Genomic DNA, 16136 nt, shown 5'->3' on the forward strand with positions numbered 1-16136 from the left:
ACACCCAAATGCAAATGTGCCCATAGGGCACACACATATGTAGATCTAAATTGTGCTACACGAGCAAGGTATCACTGTGAACGTTCAGAGTGTGAACAGTAATTCTAGAGCCAACATTCATGGTTAATACCAAACAAATAACCTGTAACAGCTCACCCATGGACGATTTTGGGTACCATCATTTTTTATGACCTCACAGTCTCATGCACATTTAAGATTTGGTATGCTTGGTATCTGTTTACTCAAGGCAACCCTATATTTTAAATACATTGTATAATTTTGACCTGGCATTAAATTGTGTTTGTTTATTCTGAAGTTAATTTTTTTTAAAGATATATGCTTGATAAACAGTTGTGCAAATGTCATGCAACATAAAAAAATTTAACTACCACCATTTTGCAACTGCCAAAAGAGAGGTATACCCCTCTAATTTTTTGCAAATATTTTATGCTATCTTTTCATGTGACAACACTGAAGAAATTACACTTTGCTACAATGTAAAGTAGTGAGTGTACAGCTCGTATAACAGTGTAAATTTGCTATCCCCTCAAAATAACTAAAAGAGCCATTAATGTCTAAACTGCTGGCAACAAAAGTGAGTACACCCCTAAGTGAAAATGGCCAAATTGGGCCCAAAGTGTCAATATTTTGTGTGGCCCCCATTATTTTACAACACTGCCTTAACCCTCTTTGGCATGGAGTTGACTAAAGCTTCACAGGTTGCCACTGGAGTTCTCTTCCACTCCTCCATGATGACATCACGGAGCTGGTGGATGTTAGAGACCTTGTGCTCCTCCACCTTTCATTTGAGGATGCCCCACAGATGTTCAATAAGGTTTAGGTCTGGAGACATGCTTTTCCAGTCCATTACCTTTACCCTTAGCTTCTTTAGCAAGGCAGTGGTCGGTTTGGAGGTGTGTTTGGGGTCATTATCATGCTGGAATACTTCCATGCAGCCAAAAGAGAGGGTCATGGTCTGCTTCAGTATGTCACAGTACATGTTGGTATTCTTGGTTCCCTCAATAAACTGTAGTTCCCCAGTGCTGGCAGCACTCGACCAAGGCACGTTATACAAGCTGTACAATCACCAATTTACATTGTAGCAAAGTGTAATTTCTTATTTCTTCAGTGTTGTCAGATGAAAATATATACTAAAATGTGAGGGGTGTACTCACTTTTGTGAGATACTGTGTGTGTGTATATATATATATATATATATATATATATATATATATACCGTATATACTCGAGTATAGGCCGACCCGAATATAAGCCGAGGCCCCCAATTTACCCCCAAAAAACTGGAAAACTTATTGACTCGTGTATAAGCCGAGGGTGAGACATGGCTGTCCATCCGTGTGTGTCCGTCCATCCATCCCTGTGTGTGTGTCCATCCATCCATCCATCCCTGTGTGTGTGTCCGTCCATCCATCCCTGTGTGTGTGTCCATCCATCCATCCATCCCTGTGTGTGTGTGTGTGTGTGTGTGTGTGTGTGTATCCATCCATCCATCCATCCCTGTGTGTGTGTGTGTGTGTGTCCATCCCCCTGTGTGTGTGTCCGTGCAGCCTTGTGTGTGTGTCCAGCCTACCTGTGTCCCGAGCCTCCGTCCCGAGCCTCCTCCGTCCCGTCCTCCGTCCCGTGCCTCGTCCGTCCCGTGCCTCCTCCATCCCGTGCCTCCTCCGTCCCGTGCCTCCTCCGTCCCGTGCCTCCTCCGTCCTGTGTCGTGCCGAGGGATCGCCGCTCTTCTCGGCGGCCATTCTACAATTCAAAAGCCGCGCCTCCGCCTCCACCTGTGATAGGCGGAACACTCAATTTCCCAGCAGCCTGTGTTCCGCCTATCACGGACATCCTCTCATCGTCGTCCGTAGTATGAGAATGAGCGGATGTCCGTGATAGGCGGAACACTGACTGCTGGAAAATTCAGTGTTCCGCCTATCACAGGCGGAGGCGGAGAAGGAGGCGCGGCTTTTGAATTTTAATGTCCGCCGTCTGTCTGCTCGATACGCTGATCGAGCAGTCAGACAGCGGTGACTCGAGTATAAGCCGAGGGGGCACTTTCAGCCTCAAAAAAGAGGCTGAAAATCTCGGCTTATACTCGAGTATATACGGTATATATATATATATATATATATATATATATATATATATATATATATATATATATATATAAAATGTAAAGTAGTGAGTCTACATCTTGTACAACAGTGTAAATTTGCTGGCCCCTCAAAATAACTCCACACACAGTCATTAATGTCTAAACCGCCGGTAACAAAAGTGAGTACACCCCTAAGTGAAAATGTCCAAATTGGTCCCAAAGTGTTAATATTTTGGGTGCCCACCATTACTTTCCAGCACTGCCATAACACTCTTGGGCATGGAGTTCACAAGAGCTTCACAGGTTGCCACTGGTGTCCTCTTGCACTCCACCATGATAACATCACAGAACTGGTGGATGTTAGAGACCTTGCACTTCTTCACCTTGTTTGAGGATGGCCCACAGATGCTCAATAGGGTTTAGGTCTGGAGACATGCTTAAGCAGTCCATCACCTTTACCCTCAGCTTCTTTAGCAAGGCACTGGTCATCTTGGAGGTGTGTTTGGGGCTGTTATTATGTTGGAATACCGCCCTGCGTCCCAGTCTCCGAAGGGAGGGGATCATGCTCTGCTTCAGTATGTCAGTACATGTTGGCATTCATGTTCCCTCAATGAACTGTAGCTCCCCAATTCTGGAAGCACTCATGCAGCCCCAGACCATGACACACTACTATGCTTGACTGTAGGCAAGACACACTTGTCTTTGTACTCCTCACTTGGTTCTGCCATACATGCTTGACACCGTCTGAACCAAATAAGTTTATCTTGGTCTCATCAGACCATAGCATATGGTTCCAGTAATCTATGTCCTTAGTCTGCTTGTCTTCAGCAAACTGTTTGCGTGCTTTCTTGTGCATCATCTTAAAAGAGGCGTCCTTCTGGGACGACAGCATTGCAGACCAAATGCGTATGGTCCGAGCACTAACAGGCTGACCCCCCACCCCTTCAACCTCTGTAGCAATGCTGGCAGCACTCATACATCTATTTCATAAAGACAACCTCGGGATATGACGTTGAGCACGTGCACATAACTTAACTTCTTCAGTTGACCATAGCGAGGCCTGTTCTGAGTGGAAACAGTCCTGTTAAACCGCTTTATGGTCTTGGCCACTGTGCTGCAGCTCAGTTTCAGGGGCTTGCCAATCTTCTTATAACCTATGTGTTTTTTATGTAGAGCAACAATTATTTTTTTCAGATCCTTTCAGAGTTCTTTGTCACGTGGTGCCCTGTTGAACTTCCAGTGACCAGTATGAGAGAGTGAGAGCGATAACACTAAATTTAACACACCTGCTCTCCATTTACATCTGAGACCTTGTAACACTGAGTCACGTGACACCGGGGAGGGAAGATTACTAATTGGTGCCAGTGGTTTAGACATTAATGGCTGTGTGTTGAGTTATTTTGAGGGGACTGCAAATTTGCACTGTTATACAAGCTGTTCACTCACTGCTTTACATTGTAGCAAAGTGTTATTTCTTCAGTGTTGTCACATGATAAGATATAATACAATATTTATAAAAAATGTGAGGGGTGTGCTCACTTTTGTGAGATACTGTATATAGATAAAATCTTTGCAGGGTCAGTTTTGACATGTGCAAAATATTTGAAAAAGTCCCTGGTAGAAAAATGGTTAAGGGGATAAAGCATTAAAATTTTTTTAGAAAAAAATGCAAAGAAGTACTGATTTTTTTTTTCTTTTATACCCTGGCTTACATTTTAAGCACAGACAGGGAGAGCCCAGTAAGCCACATATAGCTCCCTCTGGTGGCTAATCTACAGATACCTATAATACAATAACCATAAAAATAGAAGAGTGAGAATATCATCATTTTAAAATGATAGAAAAATGTTATATAAAAATAACTGCAATAATAACTAAAGTATATGTTCACTCAAAATACACTAAAATGTGCCTTTTCCATTTCCAGCATTACCCTGAAACATCATGCTCAACTTTGCACTACATGTTGAGCTTATGCAGGATCCAAGCCAAGAAGGCTCCAATTATGGCATGGGAGCTGTTTTTTTTCTCAGTTATTCCGCCCAGTTATGAACTGCAAAGTAGCAGTTGTCAAACAGAGGAGCTAGGATTTAAATCTGTGAATGCAGATATGGCAGTTAAAGATGTTTTCAAAGAACAGAAAGAAAATTTAAACTTATGAAAGATGCCATCTGCATAGAGTTTGTACTTGACAGGTTTGCATAGTTTACCAGAGTGCCCTAGATTCCTGCCACAGAGAGGAAAGAACACGGTACAAAAAACTGTTGCTTTTTATAGGTTACCTAAACTCTGCCACATACAAAACCCAGGTGCCCCCTTACTTGCCACAGAAAAAAACACTAAATACAATAAGCAATGTTTAATTGTGATTGCAGATTATTTAAATGCAGCCTCTTAGTGTCCCCTGCATTATTTATCAAGCAGGCGGACTAATACCCAAGAAATTCTTTTTATTTGTAGGGATTTCTGCTCACTTCCTGTTTGACTATAGGACAGGTAGTGAAAGAAAATCTCCGTAATGGGACACCGATGGGACACCGATGGCAATAACCCTCACTTGCTCTATCCAATATGAAAAATTTAGTTTTGCCTATAGTTCTACTTTATTACCCTCAGCAGAGACATTATAAACATTATATTATACAATACAGGTGTAATGCAGTAGAATTGTACTTTAGTTAGAAAAAAAAATTATAATATTATATGACACAGCTGAAACATTATAATATTATTTTCTGCAGGGGTACCATTACTAGTAATATATACAGTGCACACCATTATATTATTATATACTGCATTATATTATTACTTTTCTCAGCAAAACCATTATAATATAATATACTGCAGCACAATTAGGCTAAGTTCACACTGGCATTAAAAGCAGGCCTTTGAGAGGCGGTAAAAGCATCCCACAAACGCCTGTGCAAATGATACCATGGACAGCACTATGTGCTGTTCACACTATGAAAAGATGAAGCGTTAGGCCGCGTACACACGGGCGGATTGTCTGTCCAACTTAGTCCGCTGAACCGTGTTTCAGCGGACAATCCGCTCGTGTGTGGGCTTCAGCGGACTTTTTCCGCGGACTGTCTGACGAACAAAGTCTTACGGAATTTCCGAAATTTTGTCCGTTCAAACTTGGTTTTGTCCGTCCAAACTTGGTTTCAGCGGACAGTCCGCTCGCGTGTAGGCAAGTTGGACGAACTAAGTATGGCGCATGCTCAGAAAGGATTTACACGGCCGAAGGTTGCATTGCAGTGTATACTAGTCGTTTTTCTAGTCCCGTCGTACGTGCTGTACACGTCATCGCGCACGCTTTCAGCGGACTGTCTGCTCATCGTGTGTGGTCAAGTCCGTTCATGCAAATTTTGAACGGACTGTCTGTCGGATTGTCTGACGAACTTAGTTGGCCAGACAATCCGCCCGTGTGTACGCGGCCTTAGTGTCATGTCACTTCAAAATTGAAGCCTCATGTCGAGTCAGGAGGCATTTGAAGCCTTTCAATGCCTCCCATTCAAGTCTATGGTAAAGCTTCACAAACACTCTGATAGGCAGTTGCTGTGTGGTTGCAGGGCGTTAAGATTAGCTTATTAAATGTAATGGAATAGCTGTTTGCGGAGCAGTTTTAACACGCCTTAACGCTCATCAAACACTTGAAAACTGCCCATAGGGCATTTAGGGAGCATTATAAACTCTAAGTCTAATGCCCATACAGAAGCTCTTTAACCACTTTCAGACCGGACCATTTTGCTGGTCAATGACCAGAGGTCTTTTTACAATTTGGCACTGCGCTGCTTTAACTGGTAATTGCGCGGTCATGCAATGTTGTACCCAAACAAAATTTGCCTCCTTTTTTTCCTACAAATAGAGCTTTCTTTTAAAGGTATTTGACTGACTCTGCGATTTTTATTTTTTGCGATATAAACGTAAAAAGACCGCAAATTTTGAAAAAAAATGATATTTTCTACTTTTTGTTATTGGAAAAATCCAATAAACTCAATTTTAGTCATACGTTTAGGCCAAAATGTATTCAGCCACATGTCTTTGGTAAAAAAAAAAGTCAATAACTGTATATTTATTGGTTTGCGCAAAAGTTGTCACATCTACAGACTAAGGTACGTTTTCTGGAATTTACGCAGCTTTTAGTTTATGACTGCCTATCTCATTTCTTGAGGTGCTAAAATGGCAGGGCAGTACAAAACCCCCCCAAATGACCCTATTTTGGAAAGTAGACACCCTAAGGAAATTGATAAGAGGCATGTTGAGCCCATTGAATATTTTATTTTTTTGCCTGAAGCGATTGAATAATGACAAAAAAAAAATTTTTTTATTTTTTTTACACAAAGTTGTCACTAAATGATATATTGCTCACACATGCCATGGTTATATGTGGAATTGTACCCCAAAATACATTCTGCTGCTTCTCCTGAGTTTGGGGATACCACATGTGGTCGACTTTTTGGAAGCCTAGCCGCGCACGGGGCCCCGAAAGCCAAGCACCGCCTTCAGGATTTCTAAGGGCATACATTTGTAATTTCACTCCTCACTACCTATCACAGTTTTGAAGGCCATAAAATGCCAATATGGCACAAAACCCCCACAAATGACCCCATTTTAGAAAGTAGACACCCCAAGCTATTTGCTGAGAGGCATGTTGAGTCCATGGAATATTTTATATTTGGCACAAGTTGCGGGAAAATTACAAACTTTTATTTATTTTTATTTTTTTTTCACAAAGTTGTCACTAAATGATATATTGCTCACACATGCTATGGGCATATGTGAAATGACACCCCAAAATAAGTTCTGCTGCTTCTCCTGAGTACGGGGATACCACATATGTGGGACATTTTGGGAGCCTAGCCGCGTACGGGGCCCTGAAACCCAAGCACCGTCTTCAGGCTTTCTAAGGGCGTAAATTTTTGACTTCACTCCTCACTACCTATTACAGTTTTGAAGGCCATAAAATGCCAAGATGACACAAACCCCCCCCCCCCCAAATGACCCCATTTTGGAAAGTAGACACCCCTAAATTTAGGGGTACACTAGTGAGACTAGGTAATAAATGGCGGGTGCCCTGAAACTATAAAAAAATAACTAACCAACCAGCGTCACCTGTAACAGTTATATGGTGATCACTGGTGAAAGGGTTAACTAGGGGGCAATCAGGGGGCTTTATGCGGTAGTATATGGGGGTCCCTGGCGCTATAAAAAGCTGCGGCGAACCTAAATACCTACCTGCCTAACTAGCGTCACCTGTGACACTAATACAGCGATCAGAAAAACGATCGCTTATTAGGCTGGGTTCACACTGGAGCGATGCGGGAACGCCACGAATCCGCGGCGGGTTCCTGCATCGCACGCCTCCCGGCGGCAGTTCACACTGCCCTATGTGAACTGCTGGGAGTGTCAGTGAAATGTTAATGACACCCCCAGATCAGTTCGCATATCGCAGTGCGATCTGCAAACTCGGATCGCATGGTGTGAACACCCATGCGATCCGATTCTGCTGCGGACCAAAAAAAGGGTCCCGTGCGAATTTGCGGCGGGTGCGGCGCAAATTCAGCCATACTATCTGTATGGCTGAACTCGAATCGCACAGAGATCGGATGTGATTTGCACTGCAGTGCGGTGCGAATCACATCCGTTCTCATAAACCGCTGCAATGTGAACCCAGATTTAGTGACACTGGTGAAGGGGGGTGATCACGGGGTTAAACCTTTATTGGGGGGGTTACGGGGGTACCTTAGAAATAAAGGGGGCTAACCCTAACTGCCCTAACAGTTATTACAGTCACAAATGACACCAATGCAAAAAAATAAAAAAAATAAAAATAAAAATAAAAAATGCAATTGGTGTCACTGTGACTGGGGGGGGCATGGGTAATTGGGGGGGTGATCGGGGGGTGAAGGGGGGGTGTGAGTGTGCCTGGCATGTTCTACTGTGTAGTGTTGTGTTGATGCAACTCACCGATCCTCTCTCCTCGGTGCCGGAACGAAAAATACCGACACGGAGGAGAGATTACATCACTTCCTCTGCCTGTGTTTACATTACAGGAGAGGAAGTGATGCAATGCTTCACTTCCATTCGTCAGGAGCGATCGCGAGGGGGTGGCCATGAATGAATGGCCGCCCCCTCATCCCGGATCGCTCCTGAACGGATACCGACCGCCGCTGCCACCGGGGGGGGGGCCCGATCGGGCCCCCCACCCGCGTGAAGGCAGGGACGTATAGGTACGCCCATATGCCTGCCCGTGCCATTCTGTCGACGTATATCGTCGTGCGGCAGTCGGCAAGTGGTTAAAGTGAGTCTAATGCCACGTACACACGAGCAGAATGTCTGTCAGAAAAAGTCAGACGGAATCTTTTCATCGTATATTCAGATCGTGTGTATGCCTCATTGGACTTTTGTTTATGAAAATTTTAACAGACCTAGAAATAGAACATGTTGTTTTAAATATTTCTGAAGGAACCAATTCCTATCGCCAAAACCGTTCATCTGTATGCTGGTCCAACGGACCAAAAACGACGCATGCTCTGAAGTAAGTACGAAACGGAGGCTATTAACTACTGGCTATAGAACTTCCTTTTTCTAGTCCTGTCATACGCATTGTATGTCACCGCGTTCTTAATGATCGGACATTGGTGTGATTGTGTGTAGGTACGACAGTTTCAGTGGAACTCCATTGGAAAAACCTTTGGAGTTTGTTCCAATGGGAAAAACGGTCGTGTGTAAGAGGCATTACACCCACTAATGCTATAGGAGCATATGCTAAGCGTAAAGCCCCATACACACCAGCAGATTTTCTGCTGAGTTTTTCCTTCAGGTTTACCAAAACCATGTAGTGCAAGGGCCTGCCTGATTGCATACAAATTGAAACTCCTAAGGTTTGACCTCATATTATATGGTTTTGGTAAATCTGAAGGAAAGACTCAGCATAAAAACTGATATTGTGTATGGGGCTTTAGAAATGTATTCAAGTGTGAGCAAGCCCTTATAATAATACGACATCCATTAGCAGATATAATATATCACATCCCTCAATGGCTCTATTGTATTACTACATCCCTCAACAGCAACATTATCATAAGACATCCCTAAGTAGAATTATTATAATAATATATCCATAGGCAAAGCTATTATAATGCTACTCATTAATTGTTAAAATATTACATCCAGTTCTAGTACCTGTGTTAGCAGCACCATTATAACGCCATGTCCAGTCACACCATCATAAGGCTTCATGCATATGCAGAGCCTGCGTAAGAACGTTCCTCGGACCTGCTGTTACCGCACACACTTGAGATGCATTAGAAGAGCCTGTGTGCTGAGGGCTGCATTAAAATGCTTTGCCTTACAACCGCATCCTTGTGTTATATCTGGCAAAAGCAACAATGTTAAAATCATCAACAGCTCCAATTTTGAACACTTTAATACATGAGACCAGTATTGCTAAACGTGTGAATCCTTAAGTGGCTATTGTTTGAATTAATGAGCATGTGCATTTAGTATTATAGCTTTTTTTTTTACTAATATAAAGATTAATACACAGTAACTACGTCAATTAATCAGTCATCTCTTAGTATAAGTGTAGATGCACACTGCTACTCTGTCTTTAAATATACTCTTATTCATTATGATATATAGTTTCAGTGATGGTTTAATATTACATTTTCTTAATAGGAAGAAGCCATTCATGGATTTCAAGTTGGAGATTATCTGGAATATATGGAAAGCTTGGAACAGAAGTACAGGTCTGTGGTCCTTAAAGAAATGAGAAACTTTGCACTTGATTAAAACAGGAAGATTAAGAAGACCATGTATGGAAGACAGTGATTGTGTGAAGCATCTTTCTAAAATCATAAAAAAAGAAAATGTGCATATACCTACATTTATGTTAAAAGTAATCAAGAAAAGTATGTGACATATTTATTATTTATATCTAGAAGGGAAAAAAAGGAATTCTTCTCTGCAAAAAACAACTTCCAGATTAAAACACAATAAACTTAAATGGCACATACAGTATGTGATCAACTGAGTAATCCGCTCCCATGTTGACAGCAGGAATATTAGAAAATTATTGTATGAAGTATTTTTGTACAGTATTGATTTGATAATATTTTTTAATAAATATGAAATAAAATAAATTAAAACAATTGTGTTTTTTATTTCTGCATGAAAGTTATTACATTTAAAAGCATGTTCGCTCTTATGACACATTATTCATGTATCTAAGTTGATGTGCTGATTGCATGTACAGTATGAGTCTGCTTGTGCCTCCTTGTGCCTCCACCATAGGTGTGCGTAGCCTATTGTATTAGGGTGTGCCCCTCAAAGCTCCAACACATATGCCTTGACATATTAATCGGCCTCTTCCCCACTCGTCATCCTAAAACAATTGGGGGGGGGGGGAGCAGGTGAGCACACAGGGGGACCTGGGCAGCAGAAAGAAAAGGAACTGGGACAAGAGGGGTGGCATACATTGGTACCAATCCCCTGTATTTTCCTCCCATGTCAGCTGAATATCGGTGAGAGAAAGAGGAGGAGAAGCCTACTTTCAGCTGCTGCAGAAGAAAATACAGATCGGTCCCTTTATTTTCACTCCAGCCATCTAGCCTGTCCAGGTTCTGGGGGTCGGCAAATAAGGATCGCAGCTTACCTATCACCTGCCCACAATTAATGGGTTGTCAACTCCAGGATTAGGGTTTGCCCAAGCACACCTGGCACAATCCTTGCACATGCCTATGGTCTCCACACAACATCATGATATTAGAAAGGGCTGTGTTATCCCATGCTAGCAGTGCTAATACTTAGAAATATGTGAAAACGAGGTGGCCACAGGCACCTTATTGTGTTCCTGCAATGTGAATCATTATATAAACCGAATAATTGTTGCTGCTCCTGTACCCTTAAAGTGCACACTAGTGATCATAAACAATATTACTCGATTATTTGTGTAAATCTCTAGTGAAATAAAATCATTCTAACATAATCATTTTTACATGCTTAATATGTGATCTTCCGTAAACAAACTGAATATATCCAGTGCAGGAAAATTTAAAAAAAATGACATTAAAGTGAAGTGATTTCAAGTGTCCTCATTCTGAGTCCAATCATAAGTTGCAAATCATATGGTGCCACAAAATTATTATTATTTTGTGGCACCATATGATTTGCAACTTATGATTGGACTCAGAATGAGGACACTTGAAATCACTTCACTTTAATGTCATTTTTTTTATATTTGCTTGCACTGGATACATTCAGTTTGTTTACGGATGATCACATATTAAGCATGTAAAAATGATTATGTTTGAATGTTTTTATTTCACTAGAGATTTACACAAATAATGGCGTATTATTGTTTATGATCACCATTATGCACTTTAAGGGTACAGGTTTGGCAACAATTATTTGGTTTATATAACATCACGATATTGGCCAACATTTGCCTCTGAATCATGGCATGGCTTAATTATGGGCATATTCTACAATCTTGCTTTGATTTGACTAATTTGATATTAAATTGGGCTCACTGGCATTGGATAAAGTAACCTTGATCCACATAAAGGTATTGTTACTAGTCATCCATTGGTACAGTAAGGATATATATGTACATGCAGATTACTTGTGCAAATTTGAGCTTAAACATCATGCTTATGCTTATGGATTATGCATTTCTGTAGCCCTCATAGTTAAGAGAAAATCCATGTTATTTACCTAATCTAAGTCTATTATGCTTCTATCTCTAAGTGCAATATTGGCTTGCTTGTAATCTCTTTAACAACTGGTGCTGTGTGATGTTTGATATATGTTCATTCATTTGTTGATGTTGGATTGAAACCACCTACAAACGGTAGCATTGCACAGATTTGACATACAGTACAAGGGTTCAAATAGCTCTTTTTGTGTTTTTATGCATTTGTCAAAGATAGTTTGACTGATATGTATCCACGTGAGCACTAAGTGATACCCATGTTATAGAACTAACTTTTTACACATGTGACCGAAGATACTACCTCCTGGCATATGCAACCTTGTGTGGTCAACTCAAGATACAACGCTCTTATTAATAGTGAGAGTCAATATCTATGATTCATATTTAGAGACATGCAGGAGGTGTGGTATACCTAATTATTAGCAACTAGTTGAAATGCCTTCTATATTCATGCTCAGGCATTTGGCTCAACCATGATGTCCAGTGGTTGTTGGATCTAGAGAATCTATGTGGTAGCATTAAAGTGGTTGTAAACCTTTAAAACCAACTTTGACCTACAGGTATGCCTTGATTAAGGCTTACCTGTAGGTCCAAGAAATGTCTCCTAAACCTACACGGTTTAGGAGATATTTGCCGAAAGACATGCACCACTGTTTACGGCGCATGCACCGTACACAGCGGCGCGCAGGCGCACTGAGCGAGCCGCTGTCAACGGCGATATGCCGCGAGTGGCGGCTCCCGTGCGCATTCGCGGGAGTGACGTAATCGCGGCTTCACCAAATGACAGCGGCGGAGCAGCGAGACCCACCTAGAAGATGGATGCTCCGGACTACAGGGGACAGCGGTGACTTCGCTGGCTCTTGTGTCAGGTAAGTGACACATAATGGACTACTATGTGATGCATAGTATTCCATTATGCTTTACCTTTGCAGGGAATCAAAGAGGAAGTAAACTCATCAGGGTTTACTTCCTCTTTAACAGCACTTTACTCATACTTTTGTTTCTGCAGCAGCCAGGCGTGAATCATTAGACTCTAGAGAAGGCTAAATTGTATTTTTCAAAAGAAGCCTTGAAGTATTATTATTATTTATGGTACTTCTATAGTGCCGTCAATTTACCTATACATTGTACATTCACATCAGTCCCTACCCTCAAGGAGCTTACAATCTAAGGTCCCTAACTCACATTCATATACTAGGGCCAATTCTAGACAGAAGCCAATTAACCTACCAGCATGTCTTTGGAGTGTGGGAGGAAAATGGAGTACCTGGAGGAAACCCACGCAGGGACAGGGAGAACATGCAAACTCCAGGCAGGAAGTGTCGTGGTTGGGATTAAAACCAGTGACACTTTTTACTGCTAGGCTAACCACTACACCACTGTGGAGTAGGGTTAGGATGAGGGTTAGCAGGAGAATAAAGGTTAGGGCTTGCTTTTTTCTCTAAGAGTCCTGAGCCAAAAACAAATTACTTTCTAACATGAGGCTGATTGTTGGGTAATTGCAACACTCTTTGGTATTTCTAGGAAAAGGGAATTCTTGTTGAGGTGAAACTGAACTTTAGACTAGGCTTGCAGTAAAGTATTCTCTACCATTGTTCAACATGCACAGAATATGTAATCCGCCCTAAAAGTGATTAAAGGTTTCATTACTAAAGCTAAATTAAAACTTTTGTTCTTGCATATTAGAAACCAGCAGTAATTAAAATTTTCCTTGTGATTAAGTAGCTTTACTTGAGCATAACTTTCTGGTCTGGCAGCACAGCATACTCGGTTTAATTAAATTGTCACTTACAAACCAGTGGCTATCAACATCTCTGATTATTTCACCTGCTTCCAGCCTTTTTGTGCTGGACTGCACATTGTACATGATAACTAATATTTCAGTTCTGAAGCTTAACGATAAGAACACAATACATGAAGTAATCACTTTTTTTTTTTTTTTTCGCTTTAGCTATTACTTGCTAATCTTGCAGTGGCCAAGTATGCACAAAATGCAGACTAGGTTGTTCTTGCTGTTGTTGTTGACTAAGGGGTTGTATTAAACTAAAAATGTATTCAACTAAGGAGGTCTTTTTAATGTAAAGGTGTAAAAGCACTGGATCATGGAAATATTTTAACTTCTTGAGGAATAAATAATGTTGCATAAGTCAGCACTGTTTGCTCCTTTAACTCTTTTTTTAGTTTTAGTTTTTTTTTTATAGTTTAAAGAGTAAAACTGTGAGGCATTATTTGTTGACACAAAGCTCAGCTCTTTTTTTCTGTTACAATCTATCCACTAAATGGGGATGTGTAGTTGCTTTAAACAAAGTTTTTTCCTTATTATGTTAATTAAAATATTGCAATTGATTTTTAGTCAGGTAAATATGAATGAAACATTGCATATTAATATTTTGCTTTTTTTTAACCTAAGACTTAGAGAATTGGGCTCCCTTTCACATCATTCAGCCTTTTTAATTACATCCATTGTTTAGAGACCTCAGTGGCTCAAGATATAATTTACATACACAGGTGTTTATTTGCACAATCCAAATTCAATTTGATAGTAAACAAAACAGACAGAATGCAGTAGTTTAAACAAGCAAAAAAATAATCAAATAAAATTACCCCAAATCATATATAGTGGTGGTCAGCAAACCTGTAGATCATGATCTACCAGTAGATTGTGGACAGGTGATTGGTAGATCACAGTCTGGGCTTGCTGACTTACCATTCCAGAGCATCAGAGTGCAATACAGAGGGACTACTTGTAAAGTTGGAGCTGTAGTATGAAGCAAGAGCCACATAAGCCATTGCTTTTGTAGTTCTGGCTACTGTCCCATGCAGAGCGATACCAACTTCACTTCGAATCTTATACCGGCTAGCGGTCTCCAGAGTGTTGCCAGCAGTGGGAAAGAAGAGATCTTCAGGTCAGTGTGAAGCAATACACTGGGCATAATAGTATAGAGCTGCTTTTACACTGATACCCTGTGGTTTACCCACACCCAGGGTGCAATGCTGCTTTCCTGCTGGTTTGCTGCGCTTAGCCATATGAATGAATGAATGAATGAAATACTTGTATAGCGCACAATGTGAACTGAATCGCCTCTAGGCCTCTTCAATTATATCAATTATATCCTGTGGGTTTGGTGCACTTTCCGAATGCAGGAGTTTTGGTGTGCTTTCAGAAGTTTCACCACACTCAGGACATAATCAAAGTCTATGGCAAAGCACAGCTAGCCCAGGAACATCACAGATGCAGTGCGCTGCACTCGCAGTGTAGGTAAACCGCAGTTTTATAGGGGGCTCAGAACAATAAGGGTTCATTTACTTTTGCAGTTGGGGGGGGGGGGGGTAAAATACTATAGTTAAGATGTGTTTTTACCACCCACACCTCAACCATACCCCCCTTTTTTTTACGCTCAAAGGTGCTTTATTGAATCAAGAAACAAAAAAAAAAAAAACATAGTCTGTCAGTACAGTTAATTACATACTAAACAGTAATCGCAATTAGCAGCAGGTTTAAAAGGGGAAAAATGACTCATAGGTAGTATACAACACCCCCTCCCTCCAAAAACTTTTAGCTAGTGGTCCAAGGGGCCCACACTTTGTCATATTTACACTGACAACCCACGTTTATATAATTTATTTTATACATGGGCAGGGCACTGTCTATAAAAGCTTCCCAGGAGGAAAGAGAAGGGGGGAAGTGAGATCCAGTTCAAGAGAATCTCTTGCATAAAACAGGAGATAGGATACCAACAGTTTTAAATGATGGGAGTGCTGAGCATCATCATAGTCAGCCAATAGTGCTAGTTCAGGTGTAACTGGGAGGGACAACTGCAGCCTAAGATTTATTTTGCTGAAAAACTCTGACCAAAACAATGTTATAATCTGCAATTCCCAGAACATATGGGAGAACGTCCCCATCAGTGTCCTACACTTAGGGCATAAGGGATCCTGATCAGGGAAAATACGATGCAGTTTCTGGGTAGTATAGTAAATTCTATGCAGGAATTTTACCTGAATAAGCTTATCCCTTATCCCTAGAGGAGATGACTAACTTAGGACCATGCTCTAAACAGTCATCCCAGTCCTCTCTGTCCAGTAATGATAAGTGTCTATGCCACACCTCCCACAGCTCATCCATCTTAGGGGAGTCAGTGTCCAGAAGTGCTGCATATAAGGTTGATAAATACAGTACTTGCTAAATCCCCGGGGGACACAAGTTTCTCAATAGGATAAGCCTGGAGGAGTGACGGCTGGGGAAACTGTGCTCTAGCGGCATGTTGCAGCTGTAGGTACCGAAACCGCATCCATTGGGGTAAGTGCAATTAGTGAAAT

General features: G+C 41.3%; 1 protein-coding gene across 2 annotated transcripts in view; it reads left to right on the forward strand.

Moving 5' to 3' along the window:
• TBC1D32 (TBC1 domain family member 32) overlaps nucleotides 1–10254 on the forward strand; it is a 448964-nt gene extending 438710 nt beyond the window's left edge. For both annotated transcript variants that reach the window (XM_077487027.1, XM_077487028.1), the window contains exon 34: nucleotides 9782–10254. In XM_077487027.1, coding sequence (XP_077343153.1) covers nucleotides 9782–9895 — 114 coding nt within the window. In that variant the 3' untranslated portion in view covers nucleotides 9896–10254. The remainder of the gene's footprint in view (nucleotides 1–9781) is intronic.
• Nucleotides 10255–16136: the final 5882 nt, after the last annotated feature.

This window comes from Lithobates pipiens, unplaced genomic scaffold, assembly GCF_037356315.1.
Source record: "Lithobates pipiens isolate NorthernLeopardFrog02 unplaced genomic scaffold, aLitPip1_a1.2 Scaffold_18, whole genome shotgun sequence".
NCBI classification, from domain to species: Eukaryota; Metazoa; Chordata; class Amphibia; order Anura; family Ranidae; genus Lithobates; species Lithobates pipiens.